Below are 17,901 nucleotides of genomic sequence, written 5' to 3' on the forward strand. Positions count from 1 at the left end.
GCATCTTCTCTGGGCCAAAGCTCATTTATTCAAAATGTCTTTTATTAGAGACTTGTGCATAACAAATTATATTAAAACATTGTTCTCCAAATTATTCGTATCTGTAATATGTTCATAATAATGTCTTAAACAACAATTTGGTAAATAGAATGTTTTTGCATTCAATAGAGTATTTCCTCAAGATGTCTCTAAATTTTCTTAGTTCAACATTCTAAATCTGTGTAATGATCCCATTCATTATGACAAATTAACGAGTAATGGGATTATCCGTTCCCGAACAATGCTACTGACTATATAAATGTCAATGTTGCCCCAGTCAGGGGTAGTAGCACCACATGGGTAGGTGTGGAACTAGGTGTGAGAGTTTAAAGAAGGAAAAAAGGGGGGGGGGGTAGTAGATGGGGAGAGTGGGGAAAGCAGAAGGAAAGAGAAACGAAAGAAAAAGAGAATATAAAGGCGAAAAGGAGATAGAGAGGAAAAAGAATAAGCATTGTGCCTCCTGCTGCGCCGCCCGGCCGACCCGCCCCGGTTATTATTGAGATATAAATCCATTTGCCAACCAATGGCCAAACGTAGTAGATTTACGAAATGTCAACCAAACCTCCCAAGTGGCGTGATAGGATGTATATTGGGTGTCGTCTCTGGCCCTCATCTCCTCCATCCGGCTAATCTCATCCATCGTTGTCACCCAATGCAGGCGTGTCGGGGGGTCCTGTGACCTCCAGTATCTAGGAATCACCGTTCTCATGGCTTGAAGAAAAAACCTTAGAATATTAGTCTTATTAGTACTCATGGATCCTGGTAATATCGATAGTAGAACCATTTCTGGCGTCAAGGATATGGCTCCCCTGTTCAGGGAATTGTATAATCCTTCAATTTCCGACCATAGTTCAGAGAGTTGGGGGCAAGACCACCATATATGAGTGAGCGTACCCCTCTCCCTCAGGCATCTCCAGCACATGTCCAAGAGCCCTGGGAAGATTTTGGCCAGTCTTGCTGGCGTACGGTACCACCTAGTTATGAGTTTATAATTCATCTCTTGGTGGTTCCCTGATACTGACATCTTATGTGTCATTTGCCATGCCTTCTCCCAGTCCTCCTCTGTCACAGGTCGACCCAGCTCCCTTTCCCAGGATCTCTGGATCCTCCTCACTGCGTCCCTGTCCTCCCCAGTGACCAGGATGTTGTAGACAGCGGAGATCTCCCCTTTCGTCCGTCGAGGCCCCTCACAGACCGCCTCGAAGGGCGTGGGCAATGCGGTCAGATCCGATATTGGTCCCAGAGCTCTGATAAAGTGGCCTATCTGCATGTACTGGAACCACGCGCCTGCCATAAGGCCCCCCTGCCCTAGGAGTGTGCTCAGTGGTAATAGACCTTCTTCCCCTACCAGATCCATTACTCTAGGTGTTTGTAAGCCCATTCTATCTAGTAACGGTAATCCCTGAGGGAAATCCGGGTTCCCCACAAGGGGAGTTAGTGGGCCTGGTATTGCTACTAGATGGTGTCGCTGTGCAAAGTTATCCCATATTTTTAATATTGAAGCCATCAAGGGGGAGACTCCCACGCCTCGTCGCCCCAGACCTCCCTTTAACCAAAAAAGTCCCCGAATCCTTCCTGGTACTGGGTACTGCTCCATTTCAACCCACTGTTTAGATGGCTCTCCATGGACCAGATCCAGAACCAGCTTGCCGATCGCAGCTCTGTAGTATAGGGTTAAATCAGGTAGTCCCGCTCCTCCTTTTTCTTTCCGTTGAGTGAGTAGTCTGTAGCTCAGGCGGGGTCTGTGGCCCCCCCAGATAAAACGTGTTACCGCCTTTCTCAATTTAATAAAGTAGTTTCTTGGGATTTGAATGGGCAGCGTTTGAAATAGGTATAGAAGTCTGGGGAGAGCATTCATCTTGATGGTATTTATCCTGCCAAACCAGGAGAGATGTAATGGTCTCCATCTCTCAAAGTCTCTCACCAGCTTAGAACAAATAGGTTCAAAATTCAGCTCATAAAGTTTTCCCGGGTCAGGAGACAGGATCACTCCCAGGTACTTGATGTGGTCCTCTCTCCAGTTTAGGGGGAACTGCGACCTATACTGATTGACCTCCATAGTTGGTAGTGTAATATTTAATATATCTGACTTGTGGAGATTGATTTTAAAATTGCTAACCTGACTATATCTGTCAAATTCTCCTAGGACGGCAGGTATGGCTTTTTTGGGATTTGTAATGTATACTAGGAGGTAGTCCGCAAAGGATGCTACTTTGTGTTCGTTCTGGGCTACTGTATATCCCTGTACTTCCTTATTTGCTCTAATTGCGTTGGCCAATGACTCCATGACCAGTACATACAGTGTTGGGGAGAGCGGGCATCCCTGTCTCGTACCATTTTTAATATTGATTGGCCCGGAGAGTTTCCCGTTCACCCGAACCTGTGCCGTGGGGTTACTATACAAGGCCATTACCCAGTTTATTATCCGGTCACCTAATCCTATCTTGTGCAGTGTAGCCTCCAGAAATGCCCAACTTACTCGGTCGAATGCCTTTTCGGCGTCCACCGATAAAAGGCATAGTGGATTGTTTGTGGCCCTCGCCCGCTCTATCAGTGAAAGTGTTCTGATGGTATTGTCCCTGGCTTCTCGGCCATGGACAAATCCTACCTGGTCCCTATGAATGATCTGGGGAGTGATTGGTCTTAGACGTGTGGCTATGGTTCTTGCAAAAATTTTCATATCTACGTTTAGCAATGATATTGGGCAGTAATTACTGCACGACATAGGATCTCTGCCTGGCTTTGGTAGCACTGTAATGGTGGCTTGCAAGGCTTGGCGTGGGAATGGGTGGTTTGCCGATACTGCGTTGAAAGCTCTGCTCATTATTGGGGCCACTTTCTCCCCGCAAATCTTATAAAATCTGGGGGTAAAGCCATCTGGCCCCGGGCTCCTCCCTACTTTCAGGTTCTGGATTTCCTCCAGAATCTCTTTTTCCGATATGTCTTGTTCTAATGTCTTGGCCTCTTCTGTAGGTATTGGTGGTGGTGCGTGGCTATTTAGGTATTGTTCGATGTTTGGTGTGGTGCTCCCCCCAGTGTCGCTCCCCTCGTTTTTAATGTTGTAAAGCTCATTATAGTATATCTGAAAACACTCTAAAATATCTTTTGTGGCATGTACTTTTCCCCTTTCCCTTGAGTTTATTGCGAATATGTGTGTTTGACTCTCCCGCGGGTTTAGTGCCCTCGCTAGCCAGGAGCTGCATTTGTTGCCATATTCATAAAAGCCACCCTTTATCCTATCCCTTATGTGTAAATGTGCTTGGTCCATGCATCCTAAAATCTGTTGGCGTAGTAGCGAGATCTCCGCGTTCAATGATGTGGAGGCTTGGGTTTTATTTTCTTGTTCCTTTTTCTCTAGTTTGGTTATCAATTCTGTTAGTTTTCCTGTCCTATCTTTCTTCAACCTAGATCCGTGGGATATAAAAATGCCTCTCAAGACACATTTCATGGCTTCCCATTGTATTGTTGGGGATGTTGTATCCGTTTTGTGGACTTCAATGAAGGTATCTATGGTACGTTTGATTTCAGCTATACACAAAGCATCGCCCAGGAGGTTGTCGTTCAGTCGCCATGTGTTCTGTCCTCCTCTTGTCTCCCCCCCCAGGAGTGCCCCATAGACAGGCGCGTGGTCCGACCAGATAAAATTACCAATGGAGCTTCGTGGGGCTAAGTCTAGAAGGCTGTGGGAGACAAAGATATAATCTAGCCTCCCATAACTATTGTGTGATGAGGAGTGGTGGCTGTAATCCCTGACCTCTGGATGTAAAGTTCTCCAGAGGTCAACGAGTCTCAGCTCTGATATTCTTCTCCGCAGTCTACGTAGGGCCACTAGGGATGAGCTGGACTTACCCGAGGATGAATCCAGACCCGGTTCCAGGCAGAGATTGAGGTCTCCTCCCAGGATTATGTTGGTGCCTGAGGCGAACTGTGCCAGATCTCCCAGTATGCGGTGTCCATACGAGGCTTGACCTGAATTGGGAGAGTAAATATTAGCCACTGTTATAATGCGACATCCCAGATCCATCTTTAAGAATAAATATCTACCTTCCTTGTCTACTTTAGAGTCAAGGAGTTTATGCGGGAGGTTTTTATGTATAGCTATGGATACACCACCGGCCTTTTTCTCGGGATGTGGGCTGTGATACCAGGATTTGTAATATCTGTTGTTGCTTTTGGGAATATGGCCCACTCGGTAGTGTGTCTCCTGGAAGAGCGCGATGAGTATCCTTTTTTTATGCATATGAGCCAGGATCTGGCCTCTTTTAGCGGGGCAATTCAGACCTCTGGCATTGTACGTGCAAAAGGATAAACTGGTCATGATGATAACCTATATGTATTGGGGCTTGCCGTTCCAGGGGCATGGGCGTAAGGCGCCAGAGAATTTGAGAAAGATAAAAGATAGAGAAAAGGAAAAAGAAATAGAAGAGGTGAAATAGGTGTAGGTTTGTAGAGACAGAAGGTATACATTCTGCCGATCGGGGTGTAGTGTCCCGATCTCACAAAGTGGGAAACTGACTAATGTCAGCTCTTGACGGCACTTAGTGGCGTCTACCCGGTGGAGAGGGAGTTGAGGGTACCCAGACTATCCAGGCCTCTTCCCCGCCACCCCCACCAGTTGGACCTAAAAGTAATCAAGTAAATAGACTCTAACTGTGAGTCATATCTATAACTCCAAGTAACCCCTGCGAACATTTAAAGTTTAACGGTTATGCTAACGGCATTTTTAAACAACACTGGCGCGGTCGCTGTCCATTTTAGGTAATTTCGCACGGCATTCCGCAGCCTTAACTCGCTGGTAATGTAGCTTCTTCACTCCTGTAATAATGCGCACATATTGGCGATTAGATGGCGATTGTCTCTATATAATAGTGACAGAATCATCCATAGTTCTTGTTCAGCGCTTTGGTTGTGTTTTGCTTGGTTGGTGGTTTCTCCCACGTCTGCGGGGTCCAGCCTCCTGCCAGGTTTCTCTTGGCGCCGAGATGGGTAATATTGGCATTTGGGGCCAATCTGGTAGCGCCACCATAGGCAGCTCTAGTATGCCCAAGAACTTAGGGAGGTCTGCTGGTGACCTAAAAGTCGCTGATTTGCCATTTTTGGATGCAGTGAGTTGGAAGGGATAACCCCATCTATACATAATGTTGTTGGTTTTAAGGACATCGAGTATTGGATGGACCGCTTTTCGCAGTTGTAAAGTGCGCCTAGCCAAGTCCGGAAATACCGCTATAGTAGTGCCGTTGTGTGATAATGCCTCTCTCCTTTCTCTTGCGCTTTTTAATATTGCCTCTTTATCTTTGAAGAAATGTATACGGCATACTACATCTCGCGGCCTGCTCGGGTCATCTGGTTTGGGTCCTAAGGTTCTATGGATGCGGTCTATTTCAACGGGTTGTTCCGGGTTTCGCTGTAGCAAGGAGCTAAAAAAATTGCGGGCCCAGCCCTCCAGTTGGGGTGGTGTCACTTCCTCCGATAACCCGCGCAGACGCAGGTTATTACGCCTATGGCGGTTTTCAAGATCATCAAGATGCGACAAAATGTCCGCTATTTGTAAAGCCTGCGCATTAATAACTTGGCTATGGGCATCCAGTGTGGTCAGGACTTTATCCTGGGACTCTTCCACCGTATTCAAGCGGTTCCCTACATGTTTAAGTTCCTGTTGTATAAGGGATAAAGCATCTTTATGTGAGGCTTCCAGCCGCTGAAAGTCCCTTTTTGTCGGGAGAGATCGCAAGTGCTTTTTCCAATCCCACTCTTCATCTGAGGAAGAATCATATGAAGATGGGGGAGGGGCTAGTGGATTTGCTGCTGCTGCTGCCTCCTCTCTCCTCTGGTGGCTGTGTTGGGGACTACTACTCCTCTCCTCCTGTGTTAGTGTCCATGTATTATCCTGGTGCTTAGTTGGCAGGGTCTGGCTCTTTATTAACTTTCTCCCTGTAGCTTGTGGCTGTGACAGGCTATGTGAGGTATGAGGGCTGGTTGGTGCACTGAGTTGTGCTTCCTGTGCTGTATTCCTGTCTGCAGCCTTATCAGAGACAGTCCGGTCAGGGGAGCTCTCACCCCCACCACTCTGTGAGCGTTCCCTGGGTGTACATGTGCTGTAGTTGTGGCACTTATCTTTCGTTCTGCACCCACGTGTTCCCTTATCTCTGGCTGTCTGCTCCTCTTCTCCACTGCCGCCGCCGCCGCTGCTGGTCCTGGAGGGGGTCGGGCGCACATGGTCCGGAGCCATCTTAGCTGCAGGAGTCTGCTGACCTCGGCCGCTGAAGTAGCGCTGTATGTTCGCTCCTTCGTCCTCTGCCGCCTCCGGTCCCTTGCTTGTGCCTCTCCTCTTCACCATCGCTGGATAGGTAGGTTTTGTGGCCGTTTTCTTGCCGTTTTGCGGGGTTTTCTGGTGGGGAAAGCGGGAGCCCAGTCGGCGTGTGACTTATCCGGACATCCGCAAGCTCCTCCTCCCGGCCAAAGCTCATTTAAAATGGACTGAGGCAAAATGGAAAACCGTTCTGTGATCAGATGAATCAAAATTTGATATTTTTTTTGTAAACCATGGACACCATGTTCTGTAGACTGAAGAAGAGAGGAACCGTCCAGCTTGTTATCAGCGTACAGTTCAAAACCCTGCATTTCTGAATGCCTATGGCATTGACAGCTTATACATCATGAAAGGCATTATCAATGCTAAGCTTTATATAGAAGTCTTAAAAGAACAAATGTTCCCATCCAGACAACGTCTCTTTCAGGGAAGGCGTTGCATATTTTAGCAAGACAATGCTAAACCACATACTGCATGCATCACAACAGCATGGCTTCGTAGAAGAAGAGTCCGAGTGCTGAACTGATCTGCTTGCAGACCTGAACTTTCACCAATAAAAGTTTGCCTTTGTGAGATGTGTTGCGATCTTCAATTTCTAAATTAGTTAATTTTTTTCAAATGAAATGGAAAAATGCTTCACTTTCACCTTCTGATATGTATTCTGTGCTCTTTTATTAGTATCAGATCTCCAAATCACTGCATTCTTTTCTTCTTTTATTCATTTACATTTTACACAGCCTCCCAAACTTTTTTGCAATTGAGGTTGTACAATGCCTGTTAGTTAGTGACTGTATCATTAGAAAACCAGTATTTACTGTACCTGCTGGCATTTTTAGCATTTGTCCTGGGATAAGATTATATTCACATTATTACATTTATGTCAGTATTATGTTTAAACAGTTCTCGATGCAAGGACTACAAATCACCCAATTCTATGTACATAATATAGACAGATAGTCAAATTGTATATCCTACCATCATGTATGTATAGTTTATCATGTATAATGATATAAAACTATAAAATAACATATTTAATATATATTCTGTAATGAACAACTGTACTTACCATTATGTTTTATCCTTTTACTTCTCTTAGGATCAGGAAGGTGATGTAGACTCTGAGGAAGGGGTAAGAGTCATCTCTACATTGTACCTCACTACTAAGGAGGGCCCACAAGAGTAACAACAGTCTCCTCACTATCCCACAACCCCAAACGACTCTTCGACATCTTCCACTCCCTCCTCAGCCCCAAAGAACAGGTCCCCGTGACAGATCTCAGTTCTGGAGAGCAAAGCCCACACGTTTTTCCGCCCTCTACCAGCCGACCCCCCCCAAGCATCTCCATATCAGTATCTGGTACCACCATAACCCTCTGACAGCACGTCCACTTTCTTGGGGTCATACTGGACTCTGACCTCTCCTTTACCCCCACATCCAATCTCTGGCTGAACATGCCACCTGCACCTCAGGAATATTGCAAAAATCCGTCCGTTCCCTACCACGGACACGCTAAACACACTCGCAGTCATCCTCATCCATTCCAGACTCGATTACTGCTACTCATTGACCTTACCCACACCAAACTCTCCCCTCTCCAATCCACACTAAATGCTGCAGCTCGACTCATCTTCCTATCCAGCCACTTCTCAGACACCTCTGCACTATGCCAGTCACTGCATTGGCTGCCCATGCATTACAGAACTCAATTTAAGCTCATCACCCTCACCCGCAAAGTTCTCCATGGTGCTGCACCCCCATACATGCAATCCCTGATACACAGAATTTCAGACGTGCCCTAAAGACTTACCTCTTCAAAGAAGTATATCAACTTTCCTGATCTAGTTCCTCGCCCCCATAATATGCCTATCATGTACATTTTCTGACCCCGTACCTCCTGTGCTACCCCACCCCATCCAAAATATATTGTACACCACATGTAATTGTCATCTTGTTTTGTGTTGCCCTGTGCTTTGAAAGTGCTGCAGAATAAGTTGGTGCTATACAAATAAAGATTATTATTATTAATAACATAAACCTAATTTTACCTTTTCTATTGTAACTAGAGATCAGCGAGTAGTGCCTTAGCCGAGTATCTCCCCGCTCGTCTCTAAAGATTCGGGTGCCGGCGGGGAGCGGCGGGGGAGAGAGCGGGGAGAAACGGAGGGGAGATCTCGCTCCCTCTCTCCCCCCCGGTCCCCACCGCAACTCACCTGTCACCTGCGCCGGTCCCCGAATCTTTAGAGACGAGCGGGGAGATACTCGGCTAAGGCACTACTCGCTCTAATTGTAACCCATCTTCATGAAGATAGACGATGAAATGAGCACATGCAAGTGATCTCAATAAATCATCATATTGTCAAAATTCAATGATTTAGGCTTCCTTCACATGGGTGTTCAGAACCAGTGTTGCAGTTAAATCACTGTTGAAGTCCAGAATGGTGCCACATTCAATGCTATGCATGTTGTAAAAATTACAAAAGTCTTGACATAACCCCATCGGACACCATTATAAGTCAATATCAGTTGATCAGTGTTTCCATAATAAACAGACATCATGCCACCAGTGTGAGCAGAGCCTTACAATATACTATTACTGACTGCAATACTTATTCTTTTCATTGTGTTTGCAGGGACAAGAAGAGAATATGAGTGAGGGATCAACGGCCCCATATCGCACTCGCCCGTGTGACGTTAGCCTAAGGATAGTCAGAGAGCTGGTAACTAGAGGCCCTCAGAATTAAAATCGCGTATATACTGCTGGGCGTAAAAATGCACTGTTTATGCGCTCATGTGAAAGTCCACCACACCCAAAAGGGTGTTACCCTAGGGGGCGTCATTCCCTGTCAGATTTTACCTTTCCGACAACCTCGGGCTCTTCTTCTTAGCACTACAGTCTCTCAGGGCCCTTTCTCAGAGTCTAGCAGGGCTGGAGGTTTTATTTCCTCCCTGCTAAACCCACACAGGGGTTTTCTCTAATTTACTAGCAGAATGATCGCTCTACCGCTCTCTGCAGGTCTTCTGTGTTACTACACTGCCACAGTATGTATTTGCATGTCAAACCTATAAGATTGATATTGGGTTCTTCTTTTGACTTGTACTGTTTTGGTTCAGAAAATGTGTACAGTTATTTTTCAAGGTATGTTATGAATCATCTTCAAGTGCCACCATTTAGGTTTCCAATACGGTCTGGGTGGTTTGTGTATGGATAATACTATGCACTCACTGACTATGTAGATTACAGTTTAGATGATGAAACTGTTGTTGGGATATGGTATGGCGCTGTTTCTCTGTACCATGGTAAATTATAAACTGAGGGGAGGAGCTGAGACAAGCCATTGGCCTGTGACTGGCTGATCAGTGCATGTGATCTGTCCCCTCCTGTTTGGTCCGCTGCATGTGCTGCCCGCGGTAGTGACATAGTGGGAAGTGTCGGTGGTGCTGCTGATGTGTCACGTATGTGTCTGATTGGGTCAGCCCAGCCGGGCCCTCACAAGTGGGTGGGCACTGGAGCATTTAAGCTCATCGTTCATAGCCAGCTCATGCTATCCCCTTAGACTTTCAATGAAAAATGGCATACTGAGTATAGAGGTCACGGGTATTCCTAATAATAACAATGATCTATGCGAGTTGTTTTTGGGTTTATACTTTGCTTCATATTCATGTCATCACTATTAGCTATCATCAGTTCCTGATTTTTAATTAGAATTATTAAAAGTTATATTTTATCTCTATCCTTTCAGTGATACCTTCTCCTCGTAGACTTGTGCCAAACAGAGACTAACGCCAGCCTACCATCAAGGTTTTCTACTCTATCCGAGCCAGACCACCATGACGACTTCACTCATGTCACCACTTGTCTCTGCAGAGTTTGCTGTCCCCTTAGTGCTCCATACAATAATAATGCATCACATAGTAATTGTGGCTCTTTAGTGCCTCAATAGTAGTATTGCAACTCTTTATTTTCCACATACTAATAATGTCCCCACACCATACCGATGCCCTATGTAGCAGCTCCCTACAGTAACAGTGACCCCTTAATTCCCCCCCCCCCCCCCCCGAGTAACAGTATAATTGTCATTAATAGGCTATAGGTGCACTGCATGTATCGGTGTGACCGGCACCCTTTCTATGCCTTATCTGTGTGCAAGTACAATACAAAGCAGCCCCCCCTTAGTGTATAGTAGTTGTATGAGTGGTTGTTCCACCAGTACTTTGCACCTGTGCTACCTCGTCCATATAGCATTTTGCCTTCTGCACGCTGCTGAGAACTGGTGTTTGTACCTGCCCTTGCACCTTTGCATCGGTAAGCATGGCAGCTTTCCAATCCTTTTCAAACCTGCTGCAGAGGTGGTACGTCTGCCCTGATATTGACCAGTTACACGATACACGGAATTGAAAAAATGCGCAAATATTTTTGGTGATACCAGTTTGAATTCAGTTTATTCATTTATGTCCGGGATGATAGACCCCATTCGAGTTCATTTGAACAGTTATCATAACAAAATAAGGCACGATGACTGGAATGTACATTGTTTTCTGTGCTTCTAGCAGCTCACATTGTGAAAATTGCAAGAATTTAATATCTGAGTGGATGTCATATCTTAAAAATACTGCCCTTTATAAAAGTAATTTACATAAAAAAACAACAAAAAGTCACATGATGCAATCGGCAGCTCCATAATATCATGCTACTGGATTAGAAGAAGTGTTCCCTTTATTTGCAGCGGTGACCCAATAATAACATGCAAAGCAAAGAGGAAAATCCATTAGTAGGTTACAGACAGCTTATGAATTCAGAAGATGGAAGTCTATAGACGGTTGAATACAAATGGCTCGCCAAGGACAGAGGAAGGAATCGGAACATGTCCAGGCAGCTCTGAATGTTTTTATGGGGTCACAATAAAAAATAATAGGGAGCAATTCCAATAATAACATAATACCAAGAGAATGTTATATAAGAATTTACTTCATACCATCTGAAAAGTGCACCAAAGGCTAAAGGGGTTGCCTAGATTAAAAATCTCATTTTTCTATACCGTATTAGACAATTCTGAATTATTTCAGGGAATCCCATGATCAGGATCGTCAGCTTTTGTTCATAAAGGAGAGCAGTTATAAAGAATCCTTATGCCCTGGAGGACCTGTCTTGTCCAGTCTATGGATGTGAATGGGCACTGTGTAATGCCCAATTTCCCCTGTGGAGGCACTGCAGGGAAACTTTATTTACTGCCAGGTCTTCTACAGATTGGAGTTGATCACTAGGGTTCCCAGCAAGAGGACTTTTTGCAATTAGCCCTTCTAAAGAAGTAGGGATTGTATAAAGTAGTACTAAGTAAAAAACTGCGAGTCTCGTTTTACTATATACACCCACACACAAAGAAAAAAAAGCCAAGTCCTCAAGGCAATTGTCTTATCCTATAATGTGACATGTTTTATGATAAATACACATAAGCCAATGGAGCGTTCAGCTAAATATCAGATATAAAATTCTTCATCTTCGAAAGCCTCCGCCTCTGCTGGATGCTTGGTGATCTCCATGTTGTTTTGGTAATAGCTTTCCATGTCCTTCTGAGATTCTGTTAGGGAATTGCAGCCCGAAGCACTTGGAAATACTGAAGATACCAAAGAACAGGAAGATCTTTCAGATGCTGAATTGAATGACTCACATGAAAGCTCACGGAGCTTATTAGTTGAAGACGTTTTCTCCTGATTAGATTCCTCGGGTGAAGGGAGGGAAGCTTCAAAGTCACTTGAGAGTCCATCCAAGGGTGAATAGGCAGACACTACAGACAGGTCTGAACTCGAAAGCTTCATTCCTGTGTCTACATCGGTCTCTTGTGCCCCTTCCAGGTCATCGATGTTGATCCTTGGGCTGCTCCTCCATTGAGAGGAATGAAGCCCTTGAGGGTCATGCTGACAAAAATTAGGGGGTTCACTGAAAGGGAAAGACTCGCATGATGGGAAAGAATTCAGTGTTGGTAGACATACCAAGGACTTGCTTCTCTGAAACCACTGCGGTAGACTCTTGGAACTTGAGGTAATGTCATCGGGGGTTTGAGGGACATTTTGATCAGATGTTTTAAGCCCTGGAACTCTTCCATTGTTCAGATGCAACAGGTTTTTGTCATGTTTGTTTCTGTTACTTTGAGAAAACATGCTTATAAATGGCACCGTCCCAGCTGACTTTCTAGATAAATACCTTTGATGTTTCCAGATAGACTTTCTGGTCAAGCGATGAACCTGCTACAGGAAGAGAATACAGTTTAGTCATTTATTCAACGTTTGCAATATCAAGAGGTATTGACTAATAATTGGGAAGTAATAGAGATGCCCAGTTACTACAATTCTGTAAATCACATTATCACGATGCGTCCGTCATGTTAACAATTGCTACATCTGTAGTTGTGCTATCTCAGAAGGTCACATTATATGGACTCCGCTTTATCCTACAAGTTCTCTGCTTTTGCAACACAAAATTCTGTCTTTTTGAAAGAATTTTTTGAAATCAGATATTGCTAAAGAAAAATAAAGTTGCAGAAATATGACTAACAAGTCGCATTTACCACATCCTTTTAACCCCTTAATGCTACAGGGCATACAATTACGTCCCTCGTCTCCAGAGGGACACTGCCTGCAACAGCTCTGACAAGCCGCGCGGCTTCGTTAACCCTTTAAATTTCAATTCTGACAAAGGGATTTAAATGCCCGACTGATGTTTGGGGGTCCCGTATGGCCCCCCGCAATAAGATCACGGGTTGTCATGGCAGCTGGGGGCCTTCTAAAAGAGTGCCTATCAAGCCATGCAATGTTGCATACAATGTCTTGCATCAACAATGCCTAATCTTGCATACAATGTTGTCTACATGATGGGAAAAAGACACCAAAATATGTGAACCGTACTTCCTCCACCAAATTAATGAATAGCACAAATGAGAGCTGGAATCTGATAATGACTAAGATGGGCAACTGCTCCGCTTTTTCTTTGCTCATTTTTGATGAATTACATTGGGTCATAGCACAAACTTTCCAGCAGGTGGTGCTGTACATCAAAATCAGAGGGGTACTACTACGACTGCTGCCATTATATGTAATGCATTATATAAATATGACTGTAGCAGCAATATCTATCTATATGTCTCTCCTACTAGTGAAATTGCCTCTTTACTAAACAAAACCATGTTCTATGCTAATGTAAGGGGCTGCAGAAAGAGGTGTACAGAGTGATCATTATATGTGACAGCACAGAATTACTCAGCCCTCCTCTTTGTATTTCTATGTGAGCGAATAGTATCTGTATTTAGCTGTTCTTACGCTGCAGCCACAGTCGCGAGCGCCGGCATACATTTATTTCACTTTGGAGATACTGTCAAAAGATGCTTTCACATGAGCAGAATATTTGCGTTACAGCAGCCTTAAGACGCTATCACAAGAGCCACTAGCACTCGAAGTTTCCTGACAATTGCTGGGCGGCACAGGTGAGTGCAGGTGCGACCCAGCAAGTAGCCCTATTAACAAGGTGTAACAGCATCAATTGTTGGGCAGCACCTGCACTCAGGTACCACACAGCAATTGTCAGGAAACAAGTGCCTCCCCTATTTCTCGGCTATCTCTATCAGCCCTATAGAAATTAATGGTGCCGCAGCCGCGCATGCACTGCCTGTAGTCCATTCACTGACATGATATAGCAATCGAGAGAAGAAACCCTACATTGAGAAAAATGGGGGACACAGGTTCCGCCTCAAGATCAGTGAGGGTCCCAGTGGTCAGACCCACACTGATCTATCAGCTTTCACCCATCCAGCAGAGTTAGGAAATCAGGTAAACCTGTCCTAGACCAGCGGGTGTAAAACTCAATTTACTGAGCGCCACATCATAGTAATAGTGCCCCTATAGTGATCCCACTAATAGCGACCCCCCATAGTGACCCCAGTAATAATAGTGAATAATATTGACCACCATAGTGGCCCCAGTAGTAATATTGCCCTCATAGTGGCCTTAGTAGTAATAGGATCCCCCATAGTGGTCCTGGTAGTAATAATGAGCCCTATAGAGCCCCCAGCAGTAATGTTGCCCCAGTAGTAATAGTGACCCCAGTAATAATAGTAACCCCAGTAGTAATAGGATTGCCTATAATGGCCACAGTTGTAATAATGACCCCCATAGTGGCCCCAGTATTAAGTGTCCCCTATCCCCTATATTGGTGGCCTCAGTAATAATAATGAGCCCTATAGAATCTGCAGTAGTAATATTACCTTCATCGTGGCCGCAGTAGTAATAGTGACCTCAGCAATAATAGTAACCATTATAGTAACCCCATTATTAATAGGATTCCTCATATTGGCCCCAGTAGTAATATTGCCCCCATACTGGACCCAGTAATAGGATCCCCCATAGTGGTCCCAGTAGTAATAATTAGCCGTATAGAGCTCCAAGTAGTAATATTGCCCCCAAAGTTGCCCCAGTAGTAATAGTGACCCCAGTAATAATAGTAACCCTAGTAGTAATAGGATCACCTATAGTGCCCACAGTAGTAAAAATGACGCCCATAGTGGCCCCAGTAGTAAGAGTCCCCTATATTGGTGGCCACAGTAGTAATAATGAGCCCTATAGATTCTGCATAGTGGCCCCAGTAGTAGGGAGGCCAGCGGTCACAAACTCTGTAGTTCTATCTCCGGACTGGAGCTGCAGGTTCCTGTTAGGTCGCTGCCTGGCCAGTGGGCCACATAGAATGAGGTGGTGGGGCGGATCGGCGAGCGGACTTTGTGTTTGGCATGTGTGTCCTAGACAATCAAGTGATGAAGTATGTCCAAACACTTCAGATAGCATTCAGTTAGCGCCATGTCATATAATATGCCTTTCTACAAAACCTTTGCTCTCCTTAAAAAAATACAATTTTCACTTTGGGCGATATGTCCTTTAACAGCCTATAAAAGCCTACAATACCCGGTCACTCACAGGATATGGCGTATGTGCGTACTAGGAAAAACCCTTCCACTTCCAAGCAGTGGGCTGTCAATATACTTAGCACATTTGAGATATCCTCTGAACCTGGAGGGTAATTTTTCTGCCAGGCCTCATATAAAGTCTACAATGGTTAAACTATTTTCCGAATAATATAGTGAACAGGTGGATTTATCATATTTTACGAAGCGGCCAACAAGTAAGGTTTCCCTATCTATGACCTGCACAGACTACTTTGTGCTGGTCTATAGGAGCAGACGAAGGACATTTTTTAATCAGATCAATGTCTTGATCTGTCAGATGTGATTGCTATAATCATGTAGATGTAATGAGCTCACTTGTGGACCTGCAGTCAGATTCGGATGTTCAGACTGAGAGATTTGGGGCAATCAAGTCCAGATGATAAGAGGAAAAGTGGATTCCAGCACCGCCACATCAAATAAAAACTTTACGATAGAAAAATATTAAAACCTATTGCTGCCAGTACAATAAAGATGTTACGCGTTTCGGAAACAATTTCCTTCCTCGTGGCAGAGATTTGATGCAGCAGTGCTGTAGCACACGGCTTCTCCAATCATGTAAACTTGTCACAGACACCAGGTAAGATTGGCCGATATGGACCATGTCCTCTGATCCGTCTGGCTATGAAGGGGTCCCGTTCTTTCTTCCAGGAGACCAATTACCGATTCACTTGTCCTGCTTCTGGGGTGGTATACAACTGTATGAAGCCCCTTGTACATGAACTGATGATTGGGTGCGAACCTTTGCATGAACAGTCATTCACCCGATCATCGGCCCATGTAATATGCCGGTGATTAGTAGACAAACTAGCAAACTAATCTGTCAGCTGATTGGGTTGTTTATGGGGACATAAAAATGCCGGTGTGAATACGGGATGTTCTGCTGACAAACTGTGTAGGGGCGAACAATCACTAAAGGGGTTCTGTCATTTTAAAAAAAAACAATACTTACCTATTCCTCCCCCAGCAGTCTACTTACCGCATCTTCTCCTCCCAGATCTTCTCCTGGGTCCTGCAGTCCTTGGGTCAGCTCACCTCCAGCCGGACGGATTCTTCTTCTCCCAGCGACGTTACATCCATTCTTGGCAGTCACCTTCATGAAGGGCAATGTACGCTACATCACTAGGGAGCGCCGAATGCTATTCGAATGCCAAGCTAATGCCAAGACTGTGCACGCATGCTGTCTCGCCGTAAGTGTTCCTATACTAACGCCGCAAGTCTCGGCATCAGCCGGGCATAGCAATCGGCACTCCCTACTAGGCAGTGAACGCTACATCACTAGTGACATAGCCTACACAGACCTGTAGGAAGAAGAAAGTCGGTGCATAACAGGAAGAGGAGGATCCGTCGGGCTACAGGTGACGTGACCTGGGAACTGCAGGAGCCAGGAGAAGATCGAGGAGGAGACGATGGGGTAAGTAGACTGCTGGGGACCAATAGCAAAAGTATAGAATTCTTTTTTTTTATGACAAAACCCCTTTAATGATACTAGCGATCACCCACTGCATAAAAATGGCAGTAATGAAAACCAGTGGTCATGCTATACTGTCGAATAGTGTTCATTTATGGGCAAAATATCTGACTTTGTAAAACAATCTTAAAAGACGTGTTCAGACGCAGAATTCCACGCCTAAAAACCATGTCAATATCTGAGTCTTTTTTATGTGTTTTTTCGCATGGATTTAGGCCTGTTAATGGGCAAAATCCAAGTGCAGAATCCTAACATGGAAAATCATGTTTCCACAACAAGCAGCTGGTTGGAAAGGGTATCATCTCTCCTTAAAGGGGTTGTCCCGCGGCAGCAAGTGGGTCTATACACTTCTGTATGGCCATATTAATGCACTTTGTAATGTACATTGTGCATTAATTATGAGCCATACAGAAGTTATAAAAAGTTTTATACTTACCTGCTCCGTTGCAGGCGTCCTCGTTCCCATGGAGCCGACTAATTTTCGCCCTCCGATGGCCAAATTAGCCGCGCTTGCGCAGTCCGGGTCTTCTGCAGTCTTCTATGGGGCCGCTCGTGTAGAATGCCGGCTCCGTGTAGCTCCGCCCCGTCACGTGCCGATTCCAGCCAATCAGGAGGCTGGAATCGGCAATGGACCGCACAGAAGCCCTGCGGTCCACAGAGACAGAGGATCCCGGCGGCCATCTTCAGCAGGTAAGTATGAAGACGCCGGACCGCCGGGATTCAGGTAAGCGCTGTGCGGGTTGTTTTTTTAACCCCTGCATCGGGGTTGTCTCGCGCCGAACGGGGGGGGGGGGGTTAAAAAAAAACAAAAAAAAAAACGTTTCGGCGCGGGACAACCCCTTTAAGGAGAGCACCTAAAAGGTGAGTGAGGAGGCTTATAAGGCCATGCATGCTCCTCTAGGAAATAAGGAAGCCAGAATCCATACACTTACACTAGCCAAACCAGGATCCTACTGCACAGTGATGAGGGCCAAAAACCCCACAACAGCTCTACGTGTATGGATTTTGTTATCATTATTATCAAGATTTGTTTGAAGGGTCTGACCTTGATTTACAGGAATGCTGCCTTCCAATAGGCGGTGCTGCAGAGGTATTGTTC

General features: G+C 45.1%; 1 protein-coding gene and 1 long non-coding RNA gene across 4 annotated transcripts in view; one reads left to right on the forward strand and one right to left on the reverse strand.

Annotated features, from left to right (window-relative positions):
* The first annotated feature begins 6,042 nt into the window (after positions 1 to 6,042).
* LOC136582577 (uncharacterized) lies at positions 6,043 to 10,383 on the forward strand. The gene is made up of 4 exons (XR_010787196.1): positions 6,043 to 6,386; positions 7,446 to 7,478; positions 8,981 to 9,067; positions 10,091 to 10,383. It is a non-coding gene; the product is annotated as an uncharacterized lncRNA (long non-coding RNA).
* A 390-nt stretch (positions 10,384 to 10,773) lies between these two features.
* The window catches only part of FAM124A (family with sequence similarity 124 member A), a 57,092-nt gene continuing 49,964 nt past the window's right edge, over positions 10,774 to 17,901 (reverse strand). For 2 of the 3 annotated variants that reach the window (XM_066583737.1, XM_066583722.1), the window contains exon 4: positions 10,774 to 12,593. In XM_066583737.1, coding sequence (XP_066439834.1) covers positions 11,826 to 12,593 — 768 coding nt within the window. In that variant the 3' untranslated portion in view covers positions 10,774 to 11,825. The remainder of the gene's footprint in view (positions 12,594 to 17,901) is intronic. The other variant, XM_066583730.1, reaches the window with a different exon arrangement.

The sequence above is a fragment of the Eleutherodactylus coqui genome, chromosome 1, assembly GCF_035609145.1.
Source record: "Eleutherodactylus coqui strain aEleCoq1 chromosome 1, aEleCoq1.hap1, whole genome shotgun sequence".
Lineage (NCBI taxonomy): Eukaryota > Metazoa > Chordata > Amphibia > Anura > Eleutherodactylidae > Eleutherodactylus > Eleutherodactylus coqui.